Source organism: Amyelois transitella, chromosome 31 (assembly GCF_032362555.1).
Source record: "Amyelois transitella isolate CPQ chromosome 31, ilAmyTran1.1, whole genome shotgun sequence".
NCBI lineage: Eukaryota > Metazoa > Arthropoda > Insecta > Lepidoptera > Pyralidae > Amyelois > Amyelois transitella.
In genome coordinates, this window is record NC_083534.1 from 340,822 (window position 1) to 364,130 (window position 23,309).

Consider the following 23,309-nt stretch of genomic DNA (forward strand, 5'->3'; position numbering starts at 1 on the left):
CAACGATTACAAAAAATGGCATTTACTATCATTTTGACTTTGACAGCAATGTCATTTAAATTAGGGATGTGACATTGCTGATAAAAATCGATGTTTATCTAATCGATTTATTTTTAAGTATGAAAAATCGATTAATAAATAATCGATTTTTATTATGAAAATAATCGATTTTATTATATTGATAGATTTTACCTAATTTTTCAATTAATGTCAAAATAAACGCTAAATACCTACATTATATCAATAGATTTATTCATTAAAAATAAACAACATAAACAGTAAGTTCTTACATAATTTACACGAATAATGAATAACATATCAACCGAATGTCCATCTAGAGAATGTTTGATTAAATGAATCATCTAAACTGTTTTAAAAGCACAGATGGCATTATTGTAATATTAGAAAGAAAGAAAAATATTTTATTTGATATCACAAACTTAACTATACTAAGTAACAGATTTTACAATTTGTGCGTTTTTGTGAATATCAAAAAGGCTTCCTCTCAGCATAATGTTGCGGTGGTAACCACAACGCTGGCCTTCCGAGGACACCTTTTTTTAAAAATTAAAATTATACACTAATATATTATGGAGATATGATAGTATTCTTTGGCAGTTCGCGTTCCGGGCTCCAAGCCAGAAGACAAAAACGTAATGTCGGAGTGCATTTATTGCATGATTATAAAAATCGATTTAAATCGATTATTAATTTATAAAAATCACTTTAAAAAATCGATTTTTTTTTCACATCCCTAGTTTTAATTTTCTTTCTGTTTTGACGTGTCCTTTATTCAGCTCAGCTGTCTGTTCTTTTTTTGTCTGTGGTTTCTGTTTGCGTTTGCAGTTGTGGAACGATTTTAGATTTTATTTTCTAGTTCTTTCTCGTGGTGGGCGATTGTATAAGTTGTAATCAAAACATTTCTTTAACAAGATATATGTGCTCGTGGATTTATCTTTAGTCAAAATAGCTGCTAACAACTATGCAGGCGCCAAGCGCTTCCCGGGAGCAAGCGCCTCCCGTTCTGAGCACGAGTTCTACGATCCTCAACATGAGGGAGAAAGAGAAATACATTGAAGATTTCGACTTCCCATTCTGCGACGAGTCATCAAAATACGAAAAAGTTGCAAAAATCGGCCAAGGAACGTTTGGGGAAGTGTTCAAAGCCCGGGCTAGGAATAGCAATAAAAAGTTTGTCGCTATGAAGAAAGTGCTTATGGATAACGAAAAAGAAGGCTTCCCTATCACAGCTTTACGAGAAATAAAGATCCTGCAGCTTCTAAAACACGAGAACGTCGTGAATTTAATAGAAATTTGCCGCACGAAAGCTACCTTACACAACAAATATAGGTCGACATTTTATTTAGTTTTCGATTTTTGCGAACACGATTTAGCTGGTTTATTGTCGAATGTGAACGTGAAATTTAGTTTAGGCGAGATCAAGAAAGTGATGCAACAGTTATTGAATGGATTGTATTATATTCATAGTAACAAAATTCTACACAGAGATATGAAAGCTGCAAATGTATTAATAACTAAGAATGGAATATTGAAACTGGCTGATTTCGGTCTGGCGAGAGCGTACAGTGTAGCGAAGTCCGGACAGGCAAATAAGTACACGAATAGAGTCGTGACGCTTTGGTACAGACCTCCCGAGCTGTTATTAGGTAAGTTTAGCACTGCTTCTATTTAGTATCTATCAAAGTACAGTGTAAACTCCATGTAACGTCACTTGATTTAACGACAAACTCTCTAAAGCGTTGAAATCAATTGGCTTTGGTTGGTTTAGCTTGTATTCTATACAATGATTCACTCAAAATAGCATTACACCCACTCTTATATAACAACAGAAGTGAGTAATAAAAAGTTACTTTTAATATGCTAAAATTAGTAAAAACTGCGCACCTGTGTATGTTTTTTTGTCGCTTTATTATCCTAGCCTAACAACTCTATTGTCGGGCATCATTCATACGGAGCTTTTTAAGAAATTCGTTCTTTTGTTTACAAATTGGGATTGCTTGGACGTGTAGACCATGACTAATAAGTAGGAGTCATAGATTACAACGTTATCATATTCTTAGTTGCTCACAAACTTTAAAACTGTAAACATGGCTAGTAAAAGAAAGTTGATTCATGTTTATGTTCATAACTACTAACACTCGACTGAAATAAACTTTTTCTTTTTCTAGTTCAGATTTTTCTTCTCTCTATTTAACGACCACTTTCTGTAACGCTAAAAAATGCTCAGTCACTTCAGTGTCGTTATATAGAGTTTACACTGTATGTTCATATATCATGCGACTAAATTTAGACATCCTAATTAGTTTGATTTCGGCTCAAACACACGAAGGGAAGATCTTCCGCCATGCTAGGTGTTATATCTTGGGAATCGCGACTCTGACGATGTTGTGTCGGAGGTTGTATATATGCTCCAATCCGTCAAATCTTTGCTTGCGCGATTTAGACTATTTGCTGGTTTTCACTGAGAGCATCGTGTGATTGGTTGTTGTGGCGTAGAGATGTTGCCACAAGTAACAATTCAGACATTGCTATTGCAATGTCTGCGTAATGAGAACCGTTCCTAGGGGTAGAAATTGATATTTTTTTTAGCTTTTAATTTAGAATAGTATTTTTATAAATAATATAAGAATCCTACTTATATTATAAATGCGAAAGTTTGTATGTCAGTATGGATGTTTGTTATTCTTTCACGCAAAAACTACTGAACTGATTACGATGTAATTTGGTATGTAGGTAGCTGAAGACCCAGAATAACATGTAGGCAACTTTTTATCCCAGAGTTACCGTGGGATTGATAGGGTTTCCATGCGGACGAAGTCGCGGGCGGCCTCTAGTAAGACATAATTTACGTAAGTTATGTTTTAGTTCAGCCTAAAATTTTAGTATATGTACTTATATTATAAAGGTAAAGAAGTCATTTCAATTCAGACAAGCTACTGTAGTTAACTTACTGACTGATCCAGGTAATATTATAAATGTGGAAGTTGTACATGTGTGTCTGTTTGTCACAATAGTACTGCTAACTAATCTATCCTGGTATGAAAAAACATCACGGCTGTTTTCCATTGGGGTAGGCAGAGACTATCTATTTCCACTTGCCATGGTCTCTGCATACTTATTACCCTTCATCCACATTCATGACCCTGTTCAAGTAAGATACAGTGTAAACTCTATATAATGACACTGAAGTGACTGAGCATTTTTTGGCGTTATAGAGTGGTCGTTAAATAGAGAGAAGAAAAATCTAACTAGAAAAAGAAAAAGTTAATTTCAGTCTAGTGTTAGTAGTTATGTTACATAAAAAAGAATCGATTTTCTTTTAAAGTTTGTGAGCAATTAAAAATATGATAACATTGTAATCTATGACTCCTACTATTAGTCATGGTCTAAACGTGCAAGCAATTCCAATTTGTAAACAAAAGAACGAATTTCTTAAAAAGCTCCGTATGAATCATGCCCGACAATAGAGTTGTTAGGCTAGGATAATAAAGCGACAAAAACCTACACAGGTGCCCAGTTTTTTTGTGAGCAACTAAGAATTTGATAACATTGTAATCTATGACTCCTACTTATTAGTCATGGTCTAAACTTGCAAGCAATCCCAATTTGTAAACAAAAGAACGAATTTCTGAAAAAGCTCCGCATGAATCATGCCTGACAATAGAGTTGTTAGGCTAGGATAATAACGCGACAAAAACCTACACAGGTGCCCAGTTTTTTTGTGAGCAACTAAAAATTTGATAACGTTGTAATCTATGACTATAAGTAGGAACTTATTAGTCATGGTCTTAACTTGCAAGCAATCCCAATTTGTAAACAAAATAACGAATTTAGACAATTTTTGACAATAGAGTTGTTAGGCTAGGATAATAAAGCGACAAAAAAACGTACACAGGTGCGCAGTTTTTACAAATTTTATCATATTAAAAGTTACTTTTTATTACTCACTTCTGTCGTTATATAGAGTGGGTGTAATGCTATATAGAGTGAATCATTGTATAGAATACAAGCTAAACCAACCAAAGCCAATTGATTTCGACGCTTTAGAGAGTTTGTCGTTAAATCGAGTGACGTGACATGGAGTTTACACTGTATATTTAATGTATCTTAATTCCATCATTAAGCCAAACAGCTGAATGTGGCCTTTCAGTCAGCAAGACTGTTGGCTCTCTCTTCCCCCTAATGAATGACATACATACATCCAAAAATCACAACATCTTTGTTTTCGGGCGGAATAATTAATACTTATAAAAACATCATGTTCCGGAAGGGTAGGCGGAGTCTGCATCTTTGCATTTGCCCTCTATCAAATACTTCTACCTACATACATACATATGGTCACGTCTATATCCCTTGCGGGGTAGACAGAGCCAACAGTCTCGAATAGACTGAATGGCCACGTTCAGCTATTTGGCTTAATGATAGAATTGAGATTCAAATAGTGACAGGTTGCTAGCCCATCGCCTAAAAAAGAATCCGAAGTTTATAAGCCTATCCCTTAGTCGCCTTTTACGACATCCATGGGAAAGAGATGGAGTGGTCCTATTCTTTTTTGTATTGGTGCCGGGAACCACACGGCACCTACTGGTCAAATACTTCTTCCTCCTGGCTTTAGTCCCGGTTGCATCCTCACCACTCTGGAGAGGAGCCCGGGGTATGCCTTTGACCACAGATCTTTGATTGGGTAAGTCAAGTTTATACACGAAGCGACTCTTATCTGACCTGCGCAACCTTTGCAGATAAACGTATCTATTCTTGAGGGGTAGGCAGAGACTACATCTTACTTTACCAAGTTTACCACTTGCCACAGTACCTGGATACTTTAGGTATAAATACATGATTTTCCGTGTTGTTCCCGGCACCAATAAAAAAAACAAGAATAGGACCACCCCATCTCGTTCCCATGGATGTCGTAAAAGGCGACTAAGGGATAGGCTTATAAACTTGGGATTCTTCTTTCAGGCGACGATGGGCTAGCAACCCGTCACTATTTGAATCTCAATTCTATCATTGAGCCAAACAGCTGAACGTGGCCTATCAGTCTTTTCAAGACTGTTGGCTCTACCCCGTAAGGGATAAAGTCGTGATCATATGTATAATATAATATAATATATATGGGACAAATTACACTGATTGAGTTAGCCTCGAAGTAAGTTGGAAACTTGTGTTACGAGATACTAACTCAACGATACTATATTTTATAATAAATACTTATATAGATAAACATCCAAGACCCAGGGCAATCAGAAAAAGTTATTTTCTCATCATGCCCTGGCCGGGATTTGAACCCGGGACCTCCGGTGTCACAGACAAGCGTACTACCGCTGCGCCACAGAGGCCGCTAATGTGAAAATATAATGGATAATCATGTATGTATGTACATGATTATCCATTATATTTGTGTGACAGGTGACAGGAACTACGGTCCGCCCGTGGACATGTGGGGCGCCGGCTGCATCATGGCTGAAATGTGGACGAGATCGCCGATAATGCAGGTGAATATTATCTATACTAATATTATAAAGCTGAAGAGTTTGTTTGTTTGTTTGAACGCGCTAATCTCAGGTACTACTGGTTCGAATTGAAAAATTCTTTTTGTGTTGAATAGACCATTTATCGAGGAAGGCTTTAGGCTATAAAACATCACGCTGAAACTTTTAGGAGCGAAGAAATAATGGAAAATGTGAAAAAAAAGGGGAAAATTATTCAACCTTGAGGGCTTCAATGATGCCCAAAATAAGTATTCCACACGGACTAAATCGCGGGAACAGCTAGTTATTTGTATAATTTTGCAGACTTCGCCCTTGTGTGAATTTTAGGCTGTAATATGCATTTCTGATACATATTATCATCACAGTAAGTAACATTAATATCAGGTGTCCCCGTATTAGTTCCAGAACAGTGGTTGTTTGATCTAGCATCCAGAAGAACATACATACATATGGTCACGTCTATATCCCTTGCGGGGTAGGCAGAGCCAACAGTCCTGAAAAGACTGAATGGCCACGTTCAGCTATTTGGCTTAATGATAGAATTAAGATACAAATACAGACAGGTTGCTAACCTATCGCCTAAAAAGAATCCCAAGTTTGTGAGCCTATCCCTTAGTCGCCTGTTACGACATCCATGGGGAAGAAATGGGAGTGGTCCTATTCTTTTTTTGGATTGGTGCCGGGAACCACACGGCACATCCAGAAGAACCAAATACTTTTTAGCTCACAACATTTTCTTATACAGATCTTGTCGAAATTATAATAAAAAAATCTGTTCTCTCGGCGCTTTCGGTTTTGGGCCAGCTCGTTACAAGACGAACTTAAAAGAAATAATTTATAACCAAGCACTCTGAATGAGTGGGGTGTTACAACAATTGGTATACATATATAAAAATCTGAATTGACAAAGTCCGTTTAACGTTGTCTATGTACATTTTTCTAATGGGTACTTTATTGATTTAGGTTTTGTACATATAAAGTGTACATATATTGTTACAGAGTTATTACAATTGTATGTTTTCCAAAGAAATAAATAAATAAATATCCAAGTGCCGTGTGGTTCCCGGCACCAATGCAAAAAAGAATAGGACACACCACACCATCTCTTTCCCATGGATGTCGTAAAAGGCGACTAAGGGATAGGCTTACAAACTTGGAATTCTTTTTTAGGCGATGGGCTAGCAACCTGTCACTATTTGAATCTCAATTCTATCATTAAGCCAAACAGCTGAACGTGGCCATTCAGTCTTCAAGACTGTTGGCTTTGTCTACACCGCATGGGATATAGACGTGACCATATGTATGTATGTATTCTTCTTTTAGGCGATGCGCTAGCAACCTGTCACTATTTGAATCTCAATTCTATCATTAAGCCAAACAGCTGAACGTGGCCATTCAGTCACATTTTTACAAGATTCTAAAGTTGTACCCACATTCCCAGGGTCCTACGGAACAGCAGCAGCTCATCCTGATCTCCCAACTGTGCGGGTCTTGCACCCCGGACGTGTGGCCCGGGGTGGAGAGCTTGGATCTGTACAACAAGATGGAGTTGCCAAAGGGGCAGAAGAGGAAAGTCAAGGTATATATATGTACATATACTAGCTGTCCCGGCAAACGTTGTTTTGCCATATAAATCACTTTCAACTAATTTCTAGTTAAAAAAGAAATGTTAAATGTGGACAACCCTTAACACTTAGGGGTATGAAAAATAGATGTTAGCCGATTCTCAGACCTACTGAATATGCATGCAAAATTTGGTGAAAATCGGTAAAGCCTGAAACGGCTTTACCGATTTTCACCAAATTTTGGTAGGTGAGGAGTACGGAGACAAACATTGTGACACGAGAATTTTATATATAAGATAATATATATCTTGTGATGTATCCATAAATATAGGATTACTCTTTTGTTTGTCTATGCACCGGAACACATAAACTGGCAACATTAAAAAAGCATTCTTCCTTACTTTTTACCTCTTTCATGTAAGAGTACGATTTTCCATAATATTTAATTGTCTTATTATTATACTAGCTGTGCCCGCGACTTCGTCCGCGTGGAATAGTTATTTTGGGCATCATTGAAACCCTAAAATATGAATAATTTTTAATTTATAGAGCTGAAGAGTTTGTTTGAACCCGCTAATCTCTCACTACCGGTTCGAATTGAAAAATTCTTTTTGAGTTGAATAGACCATTTATCGAGGAAGGCTTTAGGCTATATAACATCACGCTGCAACTTTAAGGAGCAAAGAAATAATGGAAAATGTGAAAAAAAAAACGGGGAAAAATTAATCATCATTGAGGGCTTCAATGATGCCCAAAATAACTATGTTGTGGGTTAATAAAAATTAATTACAAATTATTACCTCACCAAGCCTTGCTAATTTGGTATTTATTGTATATACATACATACATAAAATCACGCCTCTTTCCCGGAGGGGTAGGCAGAGACTACCTCTTTCCACTTGCCACGATCTCTGCATATTTCCTTTGCTTCATCCAAATTCAAATACATTTGACCTGACCCTTTACCAGGACGTCCTTAATTTTATCAAGATACGTTCGTCTAGGTCTTCCCACTCCGACCTTTCCCTCCACACTCTCCTTGTATATCTGCTTAGTCAACCTGTTTTCATTCATCCTCTCCACATGACCGAACCATCTCAACATACCCTTTTCTATTCCTGTAACTACATCTTCTTTCACATCACAACATTCCCTTATCACGCTGTTCCTTATCCGGTCACTCAATTTCACACCCATCATACTCCTTACCGCTCTCATTTCCACTGCAGTTACTGTTTTATTGTATATATTTTATGTAACTTTATTAATATGTATTTACATATCTATTTTTTTTTCTGTATTTGTTTATGTATGTCCATAATTAGTTGTGTGAGTGGAGAACACGCCTGTCACCCTTTCCATCACATCTCCTATCTCGGGTCTGCTGGAAGAGATTTCTTTTGAAATAAGCAGAACCTATGTAATTTTGTGCCGAGTACCGTGTGGTTCCCGGCACTAATAGAAAAACGAATAGGACCACTCCATCTCTCTCCCATGGATGTCGTAAAAGGCGACTAAGGGGTAGGCTCATATACTTGGGATTCTTCTTTTTTTGGCGATGGGTTAGCAACCTGTCACTTTTTGAATCTCAATTCTATCTTAAAGCAAAATAGCTGAACGTGGCCTATCAGTCTTTTCAAGACTGTTGGCTCTGTCTACCCCGCAAGCTATGTAGACGTGATTATATGTATGTATGAATGTAATTTTGTTTCTTATTATTATCGTTCTCCATGTTTTCTGTGTATACATATTATGTAAATTAATAAAATAAATACTATGGTTACAGGAACGGCTAAAGCATTACGTCAAAGACCCTTACGGCTGCGACCTCCTGGATAAACTGCTCCAACTGGACCCCGCTAAGAGGTAAGTACTTAAATATTACAACTAAATAGTGTGACAAATTTTATTACATACATATGGTCACGTCTATATCCCTTGCAGGAGACAGAGCCAACAGTCTTGAAAAGACTGAATGGCCACGTTCAGCTGTTTGGCTTAATGATAGAATTGAGATTCAAATAGTGACAGGTTGTTAGCCCATCGCCTAAAAGAAGAATCCCAAGTCCATTAGTCGTCTATTACGACATCTATAGGAAAGAGATGGAGCGGTTCTATACTTTTTTTATATTGGTGCCGGGAACCAAACGGCACAAATTCGTTTAAACAACTTACAATTTTATTATATGTTTTTAAATTTTTTTTTCAATCGACATATATATATGTATACATACATACATAAAATCACGCCTCTTTCCCGGTGGGGTAGGCAGAGACTACATCTTTCCACTTGCCACGATCTCTGCATATTTCCTTATAGGAAAGAGATGGAGCAGTCCTATTCTTTTTTATATTGGTGACGGGAACCACACGACACAAATTAGTTTAAACTCACAATTTTATTTTATGTATGTATTTTTTTTTTCAATCGGCATATATATATACACACACACACACACACACACAATCACGTCTATATCCCTTGCGGGGTAGACAGAGCCAACAGACATATATATGTTACTATGATATCGTACGACGAATAATTGACGAAATATCGAATTCGTATTGAAATAACTAGTTCTACATTCATTCATGTTTTTTAATGTAGACAATGTGTATTCGTCCATGATTTAGATTTAAGAGATCTATATTTGTACATTGACGTCCGATGAAAATGCCGCAGTGTAGTTTGTTCCGCCGCTTCTTCTACACATGCGCTTCGGAAGCGGCAGTAGTTATAATTAGATTTAAGTGATGTGACGTCAATTAGTGATACCTTGTATCCAATTTTGAAAATAAATCTATTCTATTCTATTCTACGACACAGGTATGATGCGGACACAGCGTTGAACCACGACTTCTTCTGGACGGACCCGATGCCGTGCGAGCTCGCCAACATGCTGGCGCAGCACACGCAGAGCATGTTCGAGTATCTCGCGCCGCCGCGCAGGTATGTACTTATATCTAAATAAATAAATAAATAAAATGTTTATTATCAAAAACTCTTTACATATGTAACACAGTTGTAGATTGGTGCCTCCTTTTAAGCTTTACGCCTGTGCCAGGAGACGCCGCTCTTCTATTAACTACACTACTTATATATATATATATATATATATATATATATATATATATATATATATATATAAGTGAGTATTTATGCCAGGTAAATTAATTATTAAATTCTACTTTACAATTTACATACATACATACATACACATCGTCACGTCTATATCCCTTATGGGGTAGACAGAGCCAATAGTCTTGAAAAGAATGAAAGGCCACGTTCAGCTACCTGGCTTAATGATAGAATTGAGATTCAAATAGTGACAGGTTGCTAGCCTGTCGCCTAAAAAAGAATCCCCAATTTGTAAGCCTATCCCTAATATAATCTATTCTATCATCTATCTTCTAGTGAACAACTTGTCTTTATACTGTGTAGTGTAATATATGTAAGCGTTGGTTCCAAGACTAATGTATGGAATTGAAAGTTGGGTGCGGCAGTTGACTTGAGTTACTGTGAAAATTATGTGAAATTGACTTTTAGACTTTTAAAACCCAATGCACACATGAGGGTGTGTTGGTCCCATCACTAATGTATGGAAGTTGGGTGCGGCAGGAGAAGCACGAAAGCAGAATAAATGCAGTGGTAATGAGAGCGTTAAGGAGTATGTTGGGTTTGAAACTGAGTGACCGGATAAGGAACAGCGTGATAAGGGAATGTTGTGATGTGAAAGAAGATAGAATAGAATAGATTTATTTTCAAAATTGGATACATGGTATCACTTATTGACGTGACATCACTTAAATCTTATGTAGATGTAGTGACAGGAATAGAAAAGGGTATGTTAAGATGGTTTGGTCATGTGTAGGGGATGAATGAAAGCAGGTTGACTAAGCAGATATACAAGGAGAGTTTTGTACATACATATAATCATGTCTTTATCCCTCGCGAGGTAGATAGAGCTTACAGTCTTGAAAAGATTGAAAGGCCAAGTACAGCAATGATATAATTTAGATTTAAATAGTGACAGGTATTTGGGATTCTTCTGTTAGTCCCATTGCCTATTCCTTAGTCGCCTTTTACGCCATCCACGGGAAAGAGATGGAGTGATCCTATTTTTTTTCTCTCTGTTGGTAACCACACGGCGCCTATACGCCACATACATACAAACAATCACGTCTTTTATCCCGTACGTGGTAGACAGATTTTAAAATACATTGATTTGACGGCCTCTGTGGCGCAGCGGTGGTAGGTACGCTTATCTGTGACACCGGAGGTCCCGGGTTCGAATCCCGGTCAGGGCATGATGAAAAAAGGACTTTTTCTGATTGGCCTGGGTCTTGGATGTTTATCTATATAAGTATTTATTATAAAATATAGTATCGTTGAGTTAGTATCTCGCAACACAAGTCTCGAACTCACTCCGAGGCTAACTCAATCTGTGTAATTTGACCCGTATATATATATTTATTGATTGATTGATTGATTTCAGGCCTGGTCATCTGCGCCACCACCACCATGTGCCCGGGGCCCAGCCGAAACCCACGCAGGCCGTTGATTCCGGTTACCAGGACAGAGTCTTCTAGGTTTAACGTTGTTGGCGGACTTGTAGCACCACAAGTTGGCCGACCGATCCACTATAGTGCTATCACTCTTTTATAAGGCGGTATCTGTAATATTTGAATAAAGAATAAAGCAATCTACCGCCGAATACGATTGAAATGGAAATAATAAAATAACGACCTTATTGCAAGCGCGTGAAAACTTAATATCCAAGTGTTACTTGCTGTCGCTCGTAATGGCGGACAATTTGATTCGCTGGTTTAAATGGAGCGCTCTGATTGGCTCGATCGTTCAATTATTGTTACTTCTGGTGTTATATGTGTAACTTATTAAAGTTATAATAATATATACCTACGGGACAAATTACACAGATTGAGTCAGCCTCGAAGTAAGTTGTTGAGACTTGTGTTGCGAGATATACTCAACGGTACTATATGTCATAAAAAAAACTTATATAGATAAACATCCAGACCAATCAGAGATAGTTCGTTTCTCATCACGCCCTGGCCGGGATTCGAACCCGGGATCTCCGGTATCATAGATAAGCGTATTACCGCTGCGCCACAGAGGCAGTCGAATCAGTGGCAATATTGAATCAGTTAGAGACTGTATAAAATATATGATTGAATGTGCTTAATGATTTTAAAGTCAGCAGACTTGTTCGCTGACAAGTTGGCCAGCCATACGACAATTAATTAGAGACTATACTCGTATGTAATGTTCGACAAAGTGTACTAAATATTGTTAAAGTTGACTGACAAGTTGGCCGACTTGTTGGCTAACAAGTTGGCGTACCAGTTCGACTGAGTCGTTACAAATTGTATTTAATTAATCTTGCCAATAGCCGAAAAAGTGTCCGGGCCCATCGAATTATTCCGTCCGTTCGAAAATGTATCTTGAAATGTTACAATAAAGCATAAAATCCGCAAATAAAATTTTGATTTAACATTACAATTGTACATACATACATAAAATCGCGCTTTCCCGGAGGAGTAGGCAGAGACTACCTCTTTCCACTTGCCACGATCTCTGCATATTTCCTTCGCTTCATCCACATTCATAACACTCTTCATGCAAGCTCGGCGGTTTCGGGGTACTCTTGACCTGACCCTTTTCAATTTCAATTGTAATTGTGCGCTTTATAGCAATAGTTCAAGATTCATTTTTGAATGGGAAACATCTTCAAAATTGTCGGAAAACTTCTATCGTCCAAGAATCTCACATGTAGTTGAGCGAAGATTTAATGTGTGCTTAATGTTATTTTGAAGGCCATACATCTCAACATAGCCTTTCAGTCTTTTTAAATCTGTTGGCTTTGTCTACCCCGCAAGGGATATAGACTATATAATTATGTATGTACATACATACATATGGTCACGTCTATATCCCTTGCGGGGTAGACAGAGCCAACAGTCTCGAAAAGACTGAATGGCCACGTTCAGCTATTTGGCTATATTTATATATAACTAACTGTCCCGGCAAACGTTGTTTTGCCATATAAATTATTTTAAAGTAATTAAGGGATATGAAAAATAGATGTTGGCCGATTCTCAGACCTACTCAATATGCTCACATAATTTCATGAGAATCGGTCAAGCCGTTTCGGAGGATTACGGAGACAAACATTGTGATACAAGAATTTTATATAAAGATATATATAAATATAGCCAAATCACTTTACATAATATGTATGTATGTATGTAAAAAGTGAGATATAAAAAGCTAGACTCCTCTCAAGAGAGGTGAGGCGACTCGGATGAATGCCGGGAGGATAGTGTCAAGTGAATTGTCATTAATGTTTATTGACTGATGTACATATGTATAGATTTGTAAGTAAGATAATAATAAAATTCTTTAATGGAACTAACTGACTTTGGTTTTTTAACTCGTCCGGGACATGTGAGGTATTATTTTTTATTGTAAATTCAGAGATTCAAATAGTGACAGGTTGCTAGCCTAAAAAAAGATCCCAGGTTTGTAAGCCTATCCTTTAGTCGCCTTTTACGACATCCACGGGGAAAGAGATGGAGTAGTCCTATTCTTTTTGATATTGGTACCGGGAACCACAATTCAATGACTGTTACATACATATGGTCATGTCTATATCCCTTGCGGGGTAGACAGAGCCACCAGTCTTGAAATGATTGATAGGCCACGTTCAGCTGTTTGGCTTAATGATAGAATTGAGATTCAAATAGTGACAGGTTGCTAGCACATCGCCTAAAAAATAATCCCAAGTTTGTAAGCCTATCCCTGAGTCACCTTTTACGACATCCACGGGAAAAGAGGTGGAGTGGTCCTACTCTTTTTTCTATTGGTGCCGGGAACCCCAATCCAATGACTGTTCTCTATTTTTAATTACTTCAATTAATATAATTCGGTTTATATTTTAAACTTTTTATTGTATTGTACATTGATTTTTGTCAAGTCACTCGTCATTCTCCATCATCAATTCCTGATGATTAGTCGACTTCACGTGACGTGCCAGCTGGGTGCTGGAGTGGAAGCCGTCGCGGCAGATTTTACAGAAGTAATGCGTCAACTTCTTGTGTCGTTTCAGCGCCGAGCGAGTGGGCGCTGAGAACGAGCAGTTTCTACATTTACACCTGCAAAAAATTTTTTAAATTATCATTTAATTTAAATTTTCTGTGTGGTTCCCGGCACCAATAAAAAGAAGAATAGGACCACTCCATCTTTTTCCGATGGATGTCGTAAAAAGCGACTAAGGGATAGGCTTATAAACTTGGGATTCTCCTTTTAGGCGATGGGCTAGCAACCTGTCACTATTTGAATCTCAATTCTATCATTAAGTCAAATAGCTGAACGTGGCCTTTCAGTCTTTTCAAGACTGTTGGCTGTCTACCCCGTAAGTGATATAGACGTGATAATATGTATGTATGTAATTTTAATTTTCTGCGCCGTGTGGTTCCAGGCACCAATACAAAATAGAATATGACCATGACCACTCCAACTTCTTCCCATGGATCTCGTAAAAGGCGACTAAGGGATAGGCTTATAAACTTGGGATTCTCCTTTTAGGCGATGGGCTAACAACCTGTCACTATTTGAATCTCAATTCTATCATTAAGCCAAATAGCTGAACGTGGCCATTTAGTCTTCAAGACTGTTGGCTCTGTCTACCCCGCATGGGATATGGACGTATGTATGTAAATTTTCTGTATTTTTGCATGCCATGACTGGTTAAATGCGCGAAATGTATGTAGGTATATGCTTTGTAACACCTATAATTGTACCGCATTTAAAGCAAATAAAGTATTTGTATTTAAAAATATATCCTACTAATATTATAAATGCAAAAGTTTGTTAGTATGTCAGTATGGATGTTTGTTACTCTTTCACGCAATAACTACTGAACCGATTACGATGAAATTCGGTATGTAGGTAGCTGAAGACCCACAATAACATATAGGCTACTTTTTATCCCGAAGTTCTTGCGGGATTGATTCCACGCGGACGAAGTCGCGGGCGGCCTCTAGTAAACATATAATAAAACTAGCTGTGCCCGCGACTTCGCGTGGAATAGTTATTTTGGGCATCATTGAAGCCCTCAAGGATGAATAGTTATCCCCGATATTTTGTTTCACATTTTCCGTTATTTCTTCGCTCCTTATAGTTGCAGCGTGATGTTATATAGCTTAAAGCTTTCCTCGATAAACGGTCTTATTCATCACAAAAAAAAATTCTTCAATTCGAACCAGTAGTTCCTGAGATTAGCGCGCTCAAACAAACAAACACTTCAGCTTTATAATATTAAGTATAGATATTTACCTGAATCCAAGCATGTGGTTCCTAATATGAAGCACAAGCGATGTCTTATTGAAAATTATCTTCTGACAATAGTCACACTCGAACCTATTTTCTATTATTTTATGTTTCCGCTTGTGTCTGTTCATATTTTTCGGGTTGTGACAGACGAAACCGCATATATCGCATATTTCTGACAGTTCACCAGTGTGAATGTTCACATGACAGTCCCTGGAATTGATAAACATACATATAGTCACGTCTATATCCCTTACGGGGTAGACAGAGCCAATAGTGCCGAAAAGACTGAATGGCCACGTTCAGCTGCTCGGCTTGATGGAATTGAGATCCAAATAGTGACAGGCTGCTAGCCCATCGCCTAAAAAAAAACGATCGCAATTTTAAAAGCCTATCCCTTGGTCGCCTTTTACGACATCCATGGGAAAGAGATGGAGTGGTCCTATTCTTTTTTGTATTGGTGCCGGGAACCACACGGCACTGATAATATAATAAATTATAACGAAATTAATGCCGTGTGGTTCCCGGCACTATTAAAAATGAGAATAGGGCCACCTCGTCTCTTTCCTATTGATGCCTTTAAATGTGACTAAGGGATAATAAACTTGTGATTGTTCTAGGCGGTGGGCTAGCAATCTGTCACTATTTTAATCTCAATTCTATCATCAAGCCAAAAAGCTGAACGTGGCCTATCAGTCTTTTCAAGACTGCCGGCTCTGTCTACCCCGTAAGGGATAGTGACGTGACTATATGTATGTTATGTAATTATAGCGACTCGTGCGCCGTATTATTTCCGGCACTTTATTATAGGATCACTCTCCATATCCTTCCCACGGATGTGGTAAAAGGCGACTAAGAGTAGGCTTGTAAACTTGGGATTCCTCTTGTAGGCGACGGGCTAGCAACCTGTCACTATTTGAATCTCAATTCCATCAGTAAGCCATATCAGAAATCCGGGATAGAAAGTAGCCTATATATTATTCTGGGTCTTTAGCTACCTACAAACCAAATTTCATCGTGATCAGTACAGTAGTTTTTGCGTGAAAGAGTAACAAACATCCATACTTACATCCTGACATACAAACTTTCGCATTTATATTATACTAGCGACCCGCCCCGGCTTCGCACGGGTGCAAAATAATAAATGTTATTATACATAAAAACCTTCCTCTTGAATCACTCTACCTATTACAAAAAACCGCATCAAAATCCGTTGCGTAATTTTAAAGATTTAAGCATACAGACAAACAGACTAAAATAGCGACTTTGTTTTATACTATGTAGTGATTAGTAGGATGTAGGTACGTACATTTGTATATACATATATACATAAAATCATGCCTTTTTCCCTATAAGATGTATGTATGTATGTTGTGGCGACATCTCTACGCCACTCGTCACAACATCCAATCAAACAACTACTGTCAATCATCGCGAAGTAATAGACGCGTTCAGCCAATAGCAGCGAAGAATCCAAATCGCGATTTCAGAGATTTCACGGATTGGAGCTATATATACAACCTCCGACACGACATCGTCGGAGCCGCGGTTCCCCAGGCGTCACACCAGCTGGCGGAAGATCTTCCCTTTGGTGGCGGTCGAGCCGAATCATCGCTCCCGCTACATAATAAGTAAAACAATCACCTATCATGTTTACACTTGTACACTTTGTCGCAATAATCGCACGGGTACCGTTTGGGCCCTCGTTGCTGATTGGCCAACATACATCCTGACATACAAACTTTCGCATTTATAATATATAGAGGCCGCCCGCGACTTCGTCCGCATGGAAACCCTATCAATCCCGCGGGAACTCTGGGATAAAAAGTAGCCTATGTGTTATTCTGGGTCTTCAGCTACCTACATACCAAATTTCATGGTAATCGGTTCAGTAGTTTTTGCGTGAAAGAGTAACAAACATCCATACATCCATACAAACTTTCGCCTTTATAATAGTAGTAGGATATATGTACATATGTACATACATACATAAAATCATGCCTTTTCCCCTATAAGACGTATATGTATGTATGTAAACCAATCACCTGTCATGTTTACACTTGTACACTTTGTCGCAATAATCGCACGGGTACCGTTTGGGCCCTCGTCTGTGAATGGCCATGTGCATCTCTCGCTTGCCGGTAGACAGAGTCTTGCCGCAAATATCACACACGAACCGCGTGTTGAAACCTGTTGACATCACACGAGACACGACATCATTTGCAAATTTTGATGTATGTTGAAAATGCTGCAGTGTAGTTTGTTCCGTCGTCTTGTAGAATAAGCGACGGAACAAACTACGCTACTACGTGCGCTTTGGGAGCGGTAGTTCATACGTCACGTCTATATCCCTTGCGGTGTGGACAGAGACAGTCGTGGAAAGATTGAAAGGCCACGTTCAGCTGTATGGTTTAATACTTAAGATTCAAACAGTGACAGGTTGCTAGCCAATCATCTACAAAGAGAACATACATATATATAGTCACGTCTAAATCCCTCGCGGGGTAGACAGAGCGTCGAAAAGACTGAACGGCCATGCTCAGCTGCTGGGGTCTGCTAGAAGAATCCCAAGTCTATTAGCCTATCCTATAGTCGCCTTTTGCGACATCCATGAGAAAGATATGAAGTGGTCCTATTCTATTGTTGCCGGTAACCACACGGCACGCTTTGACGGCCTCTGTGGCGTAGCGGTAGTACGCTTGTCTGTGTCACCGGCATCCCGGGTTCGAATCCCGGCCAGGGCATGATGATAAAAGAACTTTTTCTATTTGTCCTGGGTCTTGGATGTTTATCTATATAAGTATTTATTATAAAATATAGTATTGTTGAGTTAGTATCTCGTAACACAAGTCTCAAGCTTACTTCAAGGCTAACTCAATCTGTGTAATTTGTCCTGTATATATTTATTTATTATTATATTTAATCTGTGCGGGTGAAGCTGCAGATAAAGCAAGTAATAAATATAATTATCAACGAACCACTATGCACTTTAGTGTGTTCCTTCATCTTGTCGTAAGTCAACAAGACACCGCAAACATCGCAGGACTGTTTTGGTTGTTCATAATGTGTCAACACGTGTATTTTGTACTCCATATATCTCTTTTCGACTCCGCATTCCACACATTTATGTTTGCTAGTATGGTGCAAATGAGTGATTTCGTGTAATACAAATTCACGGTGTTCCGTGAACAATTTTGGGCAAGTGTTGCAGTTGAAAGTTCTTTTTTCTTTAGCGTGCAATGTTTTGTGGCGAATTAATGCCTTGTTGGAGTTAAATGTGTCGTTGCACACAGCACAACAAAACACATTTGAAGTACTTGTCGCTGTTGCTTTTTCACCCATCTGGAATCCGGTAAATGTGTTGATTTATTCGGACAAATAAAACTGATAGAGGTAAGTTTAAAGAATTTTTAATTATTTAAAGGGTGAGTTCACAACTGCGTTACAGGGTATTTAACTCGCTCTTTCGATAGTAGCTATGAAAGGTCATATATTTATCTAAAACTTCATTAAACCTCTAATGTACAATATGTGGCTAATAGCATTCTCTACCAGTCAAACCTTTACAAAATAGCAAATTGATAAATATTCTGGTATCAATTTAAGATTGAGAAAAAATTTCATATATTCTTAAGTAAACATACATATAAAAATCATGCCTTTTTCCCAGAGGGGTAGGCAGAGATATTCTCCAACTTACTACGAATACGAACTCTTATTCGTCTTAGTTTAGGTGACATTACAAATACATACATAAAGTCACGTATATCCCTTGCGAGATAGACAAGAGTTTTGGAAAGACTTACACATACCAAAAGTCATAAAACATCAACAACCTACCTTAAATTCTCAGTTCGATAGGTGAAACCGTAGAATCAACAAACAAGCAATAGTTGCAACAACTGTAGGTAGGTAGTTATTAACTCAGTTACGTGCATATCAATCACTATAACACAACTATCATGAGAAAGTAAAGTAACCAAAACAGAAAGCTATATTTAACAAAAAATTTGTTCAATGTTAATAATTATTAATTAGCACAGGTTTAAGTTCTTTCTTTGAGAACTTGAGAAGTTTAAGTCACAAACTAAATAGAGATAGTTTAAGTTGATTTGAATTAAACCATTTTAGAGCCAAGCCAAGGCAGGCAATGAGAGTTGAGACAGACAAATTTGACAATGACAAACAAATATAAATCACGCACAGGATAACTAAAGAGTAGGACCAAATATTAATGGACAGAGTACAATGCTTAATTGTACGATTCTTACGTGTTTCGTGCTAAAAAAAATAGTCTGCTAGTATTCAGTTTGGGAAATGTATTACTAAGTGTATGCGTAGGCTAAAATTAATTTATTGATATCGATTATATCTTCACGGGTGGATAAAATATATTTTTATATTACGCTCACGGACATTGTTCTTACAGCAAATCCTAAGTAAACAGTATTTTTCCTGGATGAAAGTAGTTGTGTTCGGATGATACTACGTTTATGCTCGGCATATTGTCGTTCATAGATAGTAAATTCTGCGGGAACATACATTTCCTTATACTGAATGAAAGATATAATGTTGTAGCGGAAGTGATAATTAGGCTCGACCTGCACCAAAGGAAACATCTTTTGCAAGGCTAGGCTAGCTAGGCTTCGACGATGTTGAATCGAAGGTTGTATATATTGCTCCAATCCATGAAATCTTAGAAATCGCGATTAAGATTCTTTGCTGCTATTGGTTGAGCGCGTCATTTTCTAAGTGATGATTGACAGTAGTTGTTTGATTGGATGTTGTAACGAGTGGCGTACAGATGTCGCCAGAATGTCCTTAGCAGTTTATATCATCATCATCACTATCACTACATAGTATAAAACAAAGTCGCCCATTTTGTCTGTAGTCCCTTCGTATGCATAAAACTTTAAAACTACGCAACGGATTTTGATGCGGTTTTCACTAATAGAAAGAGTATTTTCTCCGACAGGTTTTTATATATAATTGAAATACATTGAAACTATATTAGCTGAGTTATAGCGATTTATGTCCAAGAAGTCAGAAAAAAAATCTAATTGAAGATTGCATTTGTGCGTGCGCCGCTTATACCGTTGGATACAAGTAAGAACAATGTATAGCAAAAACATTGGTCTTTATTAGTTCTACAAAAAAGTCCGCGATGACGTATATCCAGCTTTTTTATTTAAGTCACAAAAACGACTTTTCTGTATTAAAAAAACATTTAATTCGTTGGGTGATGTTTAACTGGTGATATAACCAATAATACATATATCCTTATCAAAATAAGTAAGTTCATCATCACGAGCATTTAATTTAGATTATTTTTGCAGTTTACAGTGTGTTATTTAGACATATAGTTTAGGAGATATCACGATATTAGTATTGCGGCACGGTACGGGCCGGCCGCGGCGGCGGGGGCAGCGGCTCCCCATTAGCACTTTGAAATTGGAAGCGATCGGACGCGTTTATTTATCGCAGCTCTTTGAGAAAAATAAAACGTGCTTTTCAGCGCGACAACAATAATTGTATGATAATAGTAGGTATTGTATTCTAAGGTTAGTATTAAATCGCACTTATTAGTAAGATTAGTTTTTTAAAATATAAAACCGTAATTTATGGATTGATATTTTCTATTTTGGTTAAAATTTAAAGTTAGGTCAATTTAATATTAGGGAAATAATTAAAAAAAAAATCGTAATTTAAGGTAAGATAAGTTCAGAAAAAGAACTTAATAGAATAGGTATCTTTCTTTTGTTTCTAAGTACATATTTAGATATTTTTTTACTGAGGCACATGCGAATAATATGGGAGTTAGTGTCATAATGTGTGTGTAATAAGTAGCGGGATACACGCAAACGAAGTTGCGCGGGTCAGCTAGTATACATATAAATATAATATAATAATATAATATATAATAATATTGTAATAATTGTAATAAAATATTATAAATGCGAAAGTCTGTCTGTCTGTCTGTTCCTCTTTCACGGCCGAACCACTGAACCGATTTTGATGAAATTTGGTATGTATATAGTTTAAAACCCGCGTTCAAACATAGGCTACGTGTTTTTTCAAAAATCGACCCCCAAAATACTCAAATGGGGGGGTGAAAGTTTGTATGAAAATCATCGTTCCGCTTTCACGCCTGAACCGCTGAACCGATTTTGATGAAATTTGATATGTATATAGTTTAAGAATCGTGTTCAAACATAGGCTACTTTTTTTTTCGAAAATCGACCTCCAAAATAGTCAAATGGGGGGGGTGAAAGTTTGTATGAAAATCCTCGTTCGGCTTTCACGCCTGAACCGCTGAACCGAATTTAATGAAATTTGAAATGCATATAGATTAAGATACGCGTGCAAACATAGGCTACTTTATTTTTTCAAAAAACAACCCCCAAAACAGTTAAAGGGGGTGGGGGGGTGAATCATCGTTCCGCTTTTACGGTCTAACTACGGTATACAGTTTTAGTTCTTTTACTAGCTGCGCCCCGGGGCTTCGCTCCCGTGAGAATTTCGGGATAAAAACGACTCTTTGTGTTATTCTAGGCTATATTCTACCCATGTACTAAATTTCATCATAATCTGTCCAGTAGTTTTTGCGTGAAAGAGTAACAAATTCCGCAAGTACGCTGACGAAGTCGCGGGTACACAGCTAGTATATATACATACATAGCCGGGGCTTGATTTGAATCTGTGCCTCCACACGCACTGTTCCTGTATCCTACCTACCCAACACCGATGCGGAGGCTCTAATCACAGTCATCAGTACTACTATTTGACATTGACAATTGTTACTTTGACATGTTTTGATTTACTATTTACCCAGCTGGCTCGTCGCCGGCGCCATTACTTATCTATTTACAAACATAACTTTTTTTGCTAATTTCGAACAACTAGGTTCCTTGATAATTTTCCTAATTAACATGGAGAAGTGGGAGCTGCAAATTCAGGAGTTCCCCTCGGATCCGAATCCCCGAGTATTCGTTAAGTCTTTGCAAACAGCTAGCGATGTGCTGAAGTTTGATTTAGCTGATTTCGAGACAGGTTTGCACCAGATTGTTTATTACTATTACGGAGTACTCATTCTTCCTTCTGGCCTCAGTCCTGGTCCTTTCAAAAATGAGCCTGTATTGGGTGAGTCAGATTTTCACACGAAGCGATTCCTGACCTCCGCAACCTTTGCAACCTTATATTGGATTATGGTTGTAGATCCGGTTGTATGAATGTGCAGGTTTCCTCACGATGTTTTTTCTCACCGTTAAAGTATTGGTTAGCACTCAAACTAATGTACATAACTCAGAAAAGAGTTATTACCGACCTATTTCGATAAATTGAATTCTCTTTCATTGGTGCTAATTCCAGATAAATGTCTTGTCACTATATATTTAAAAGTAGAATACCCCTATTTTTTTCTGTGCGTATGTATGTTTTAATCTCAGAGAGAGCAGAGTTCGTTTCTGTTTGAAATGTTGGGAAGAGGGTTTTCTTAAGAAGGTTCATATATGTATAAGTATATATGCTACCTATGCGAAGCCAGGCTGGGTCGCTAGTTCATTATAATTTTATTTTTTCTCAGTGAGGCTATTCGAAACCCTGCTACAATCACCGGTGGACTTGCTAAAGACGATACTGAGTAGATACCAAGAGGAAGTGTGGTCGAATGCCATAACTGAAGCGTTCAAACTGCTCGGCTCCTGGTCTGAGAAGTATCACGCAGTTCTCGAACCGTATTTTGAAAATATCGTTAAAGTGAGTCATTGCATTTTAATTTTCCAATTGTAACAATTTACGGCAGTGCTGTGTGGTTCCCGTTTCGCACCATTCAAAGTTTTCAAATTCAAATTCAAAATTTTTATTCATTTATTATAGGATACT

At 37.7% G+C, this 23,309-nt stretch overlaps 3 protein-coding genes across 3 annotated transcripts in view; 2 read left to right on the forward strand and 1 right to left on the reverse strand.

Moving 5' to 3' along the window:
* Window positions 1-756: 756 nt before the first annotated feature.
* Window positions 757-11,950, forward strand: LOC106129200 (cyclin-dependent kinase 9). The gene is made up of 6 exons (XM_060953217.1): window positions 757-1,667; window positions 5,431-5,516; window positions 6,955-7,092; window positions 8,865-8,944; window positions 9,906-10,028; window positions 11,575-11,950. Exons 1-6 carry the CDS (start codon window positions 983-985, stop codon window positions 11,666-11,668), a joined length of 1,206 nt encoding a protein of 401 aa, XP_060809200.1. The 5' UTR covers window positions 757-982; the 3' UTR covers window positions 11,669-11,950.
* Window positions 11,951-14,035: 2,085 nt separating this feature from the next.
* LOC106129207 (zinc finger protein 62 homolog) lies at window positions 14,036-19,565 on the reverse strand. The gene is made up of 5 exons (XM_013327700.2): window positions 19,269-19,565; window positions 18,407-18,770; window positions 17,474-17,618; window positions 15,435-15,641; window positions 14,036-14,251 (listed from the first exon to the last, which is right to left on the reverse strand). The coding sequence occupies exons 2-5, from the start codon at window positions 18,768-18,770 to the stop codon at window positions 14,074-14,076; spliced, it is 894 nt and encodes a 297-aa protein (XP_013183154.2). The 5' UTR covers window positions 19,269-19,565; the 3' UTR covers window positions 14,036-14,073.
* A 2,703-nt stretch (window positions 19,566-22,268) lies between these two features.
* Window positions 22,269-23,309, forward strand: part of LOC106129196 (uncharacterized) — a 38,213-nt gene continuing 37,172 nt past the window's right edge. Inside the window, exons 1-2 of the mRNA XM_060953078.1 lie at window positions 22,269-22,478; window positions 23,011-23,183. Coding sequence (XP_060809061.1) covers window positions 22,358-22,478; window positions 23,011-23,183 — 294 coding nt within the window. The 5' untranslated portion in view covers window positions 22,269-22,357. The remainder of the gene's footprint in view (window positions 22,479-23,010; window positions 23,184-23,309) is intronic.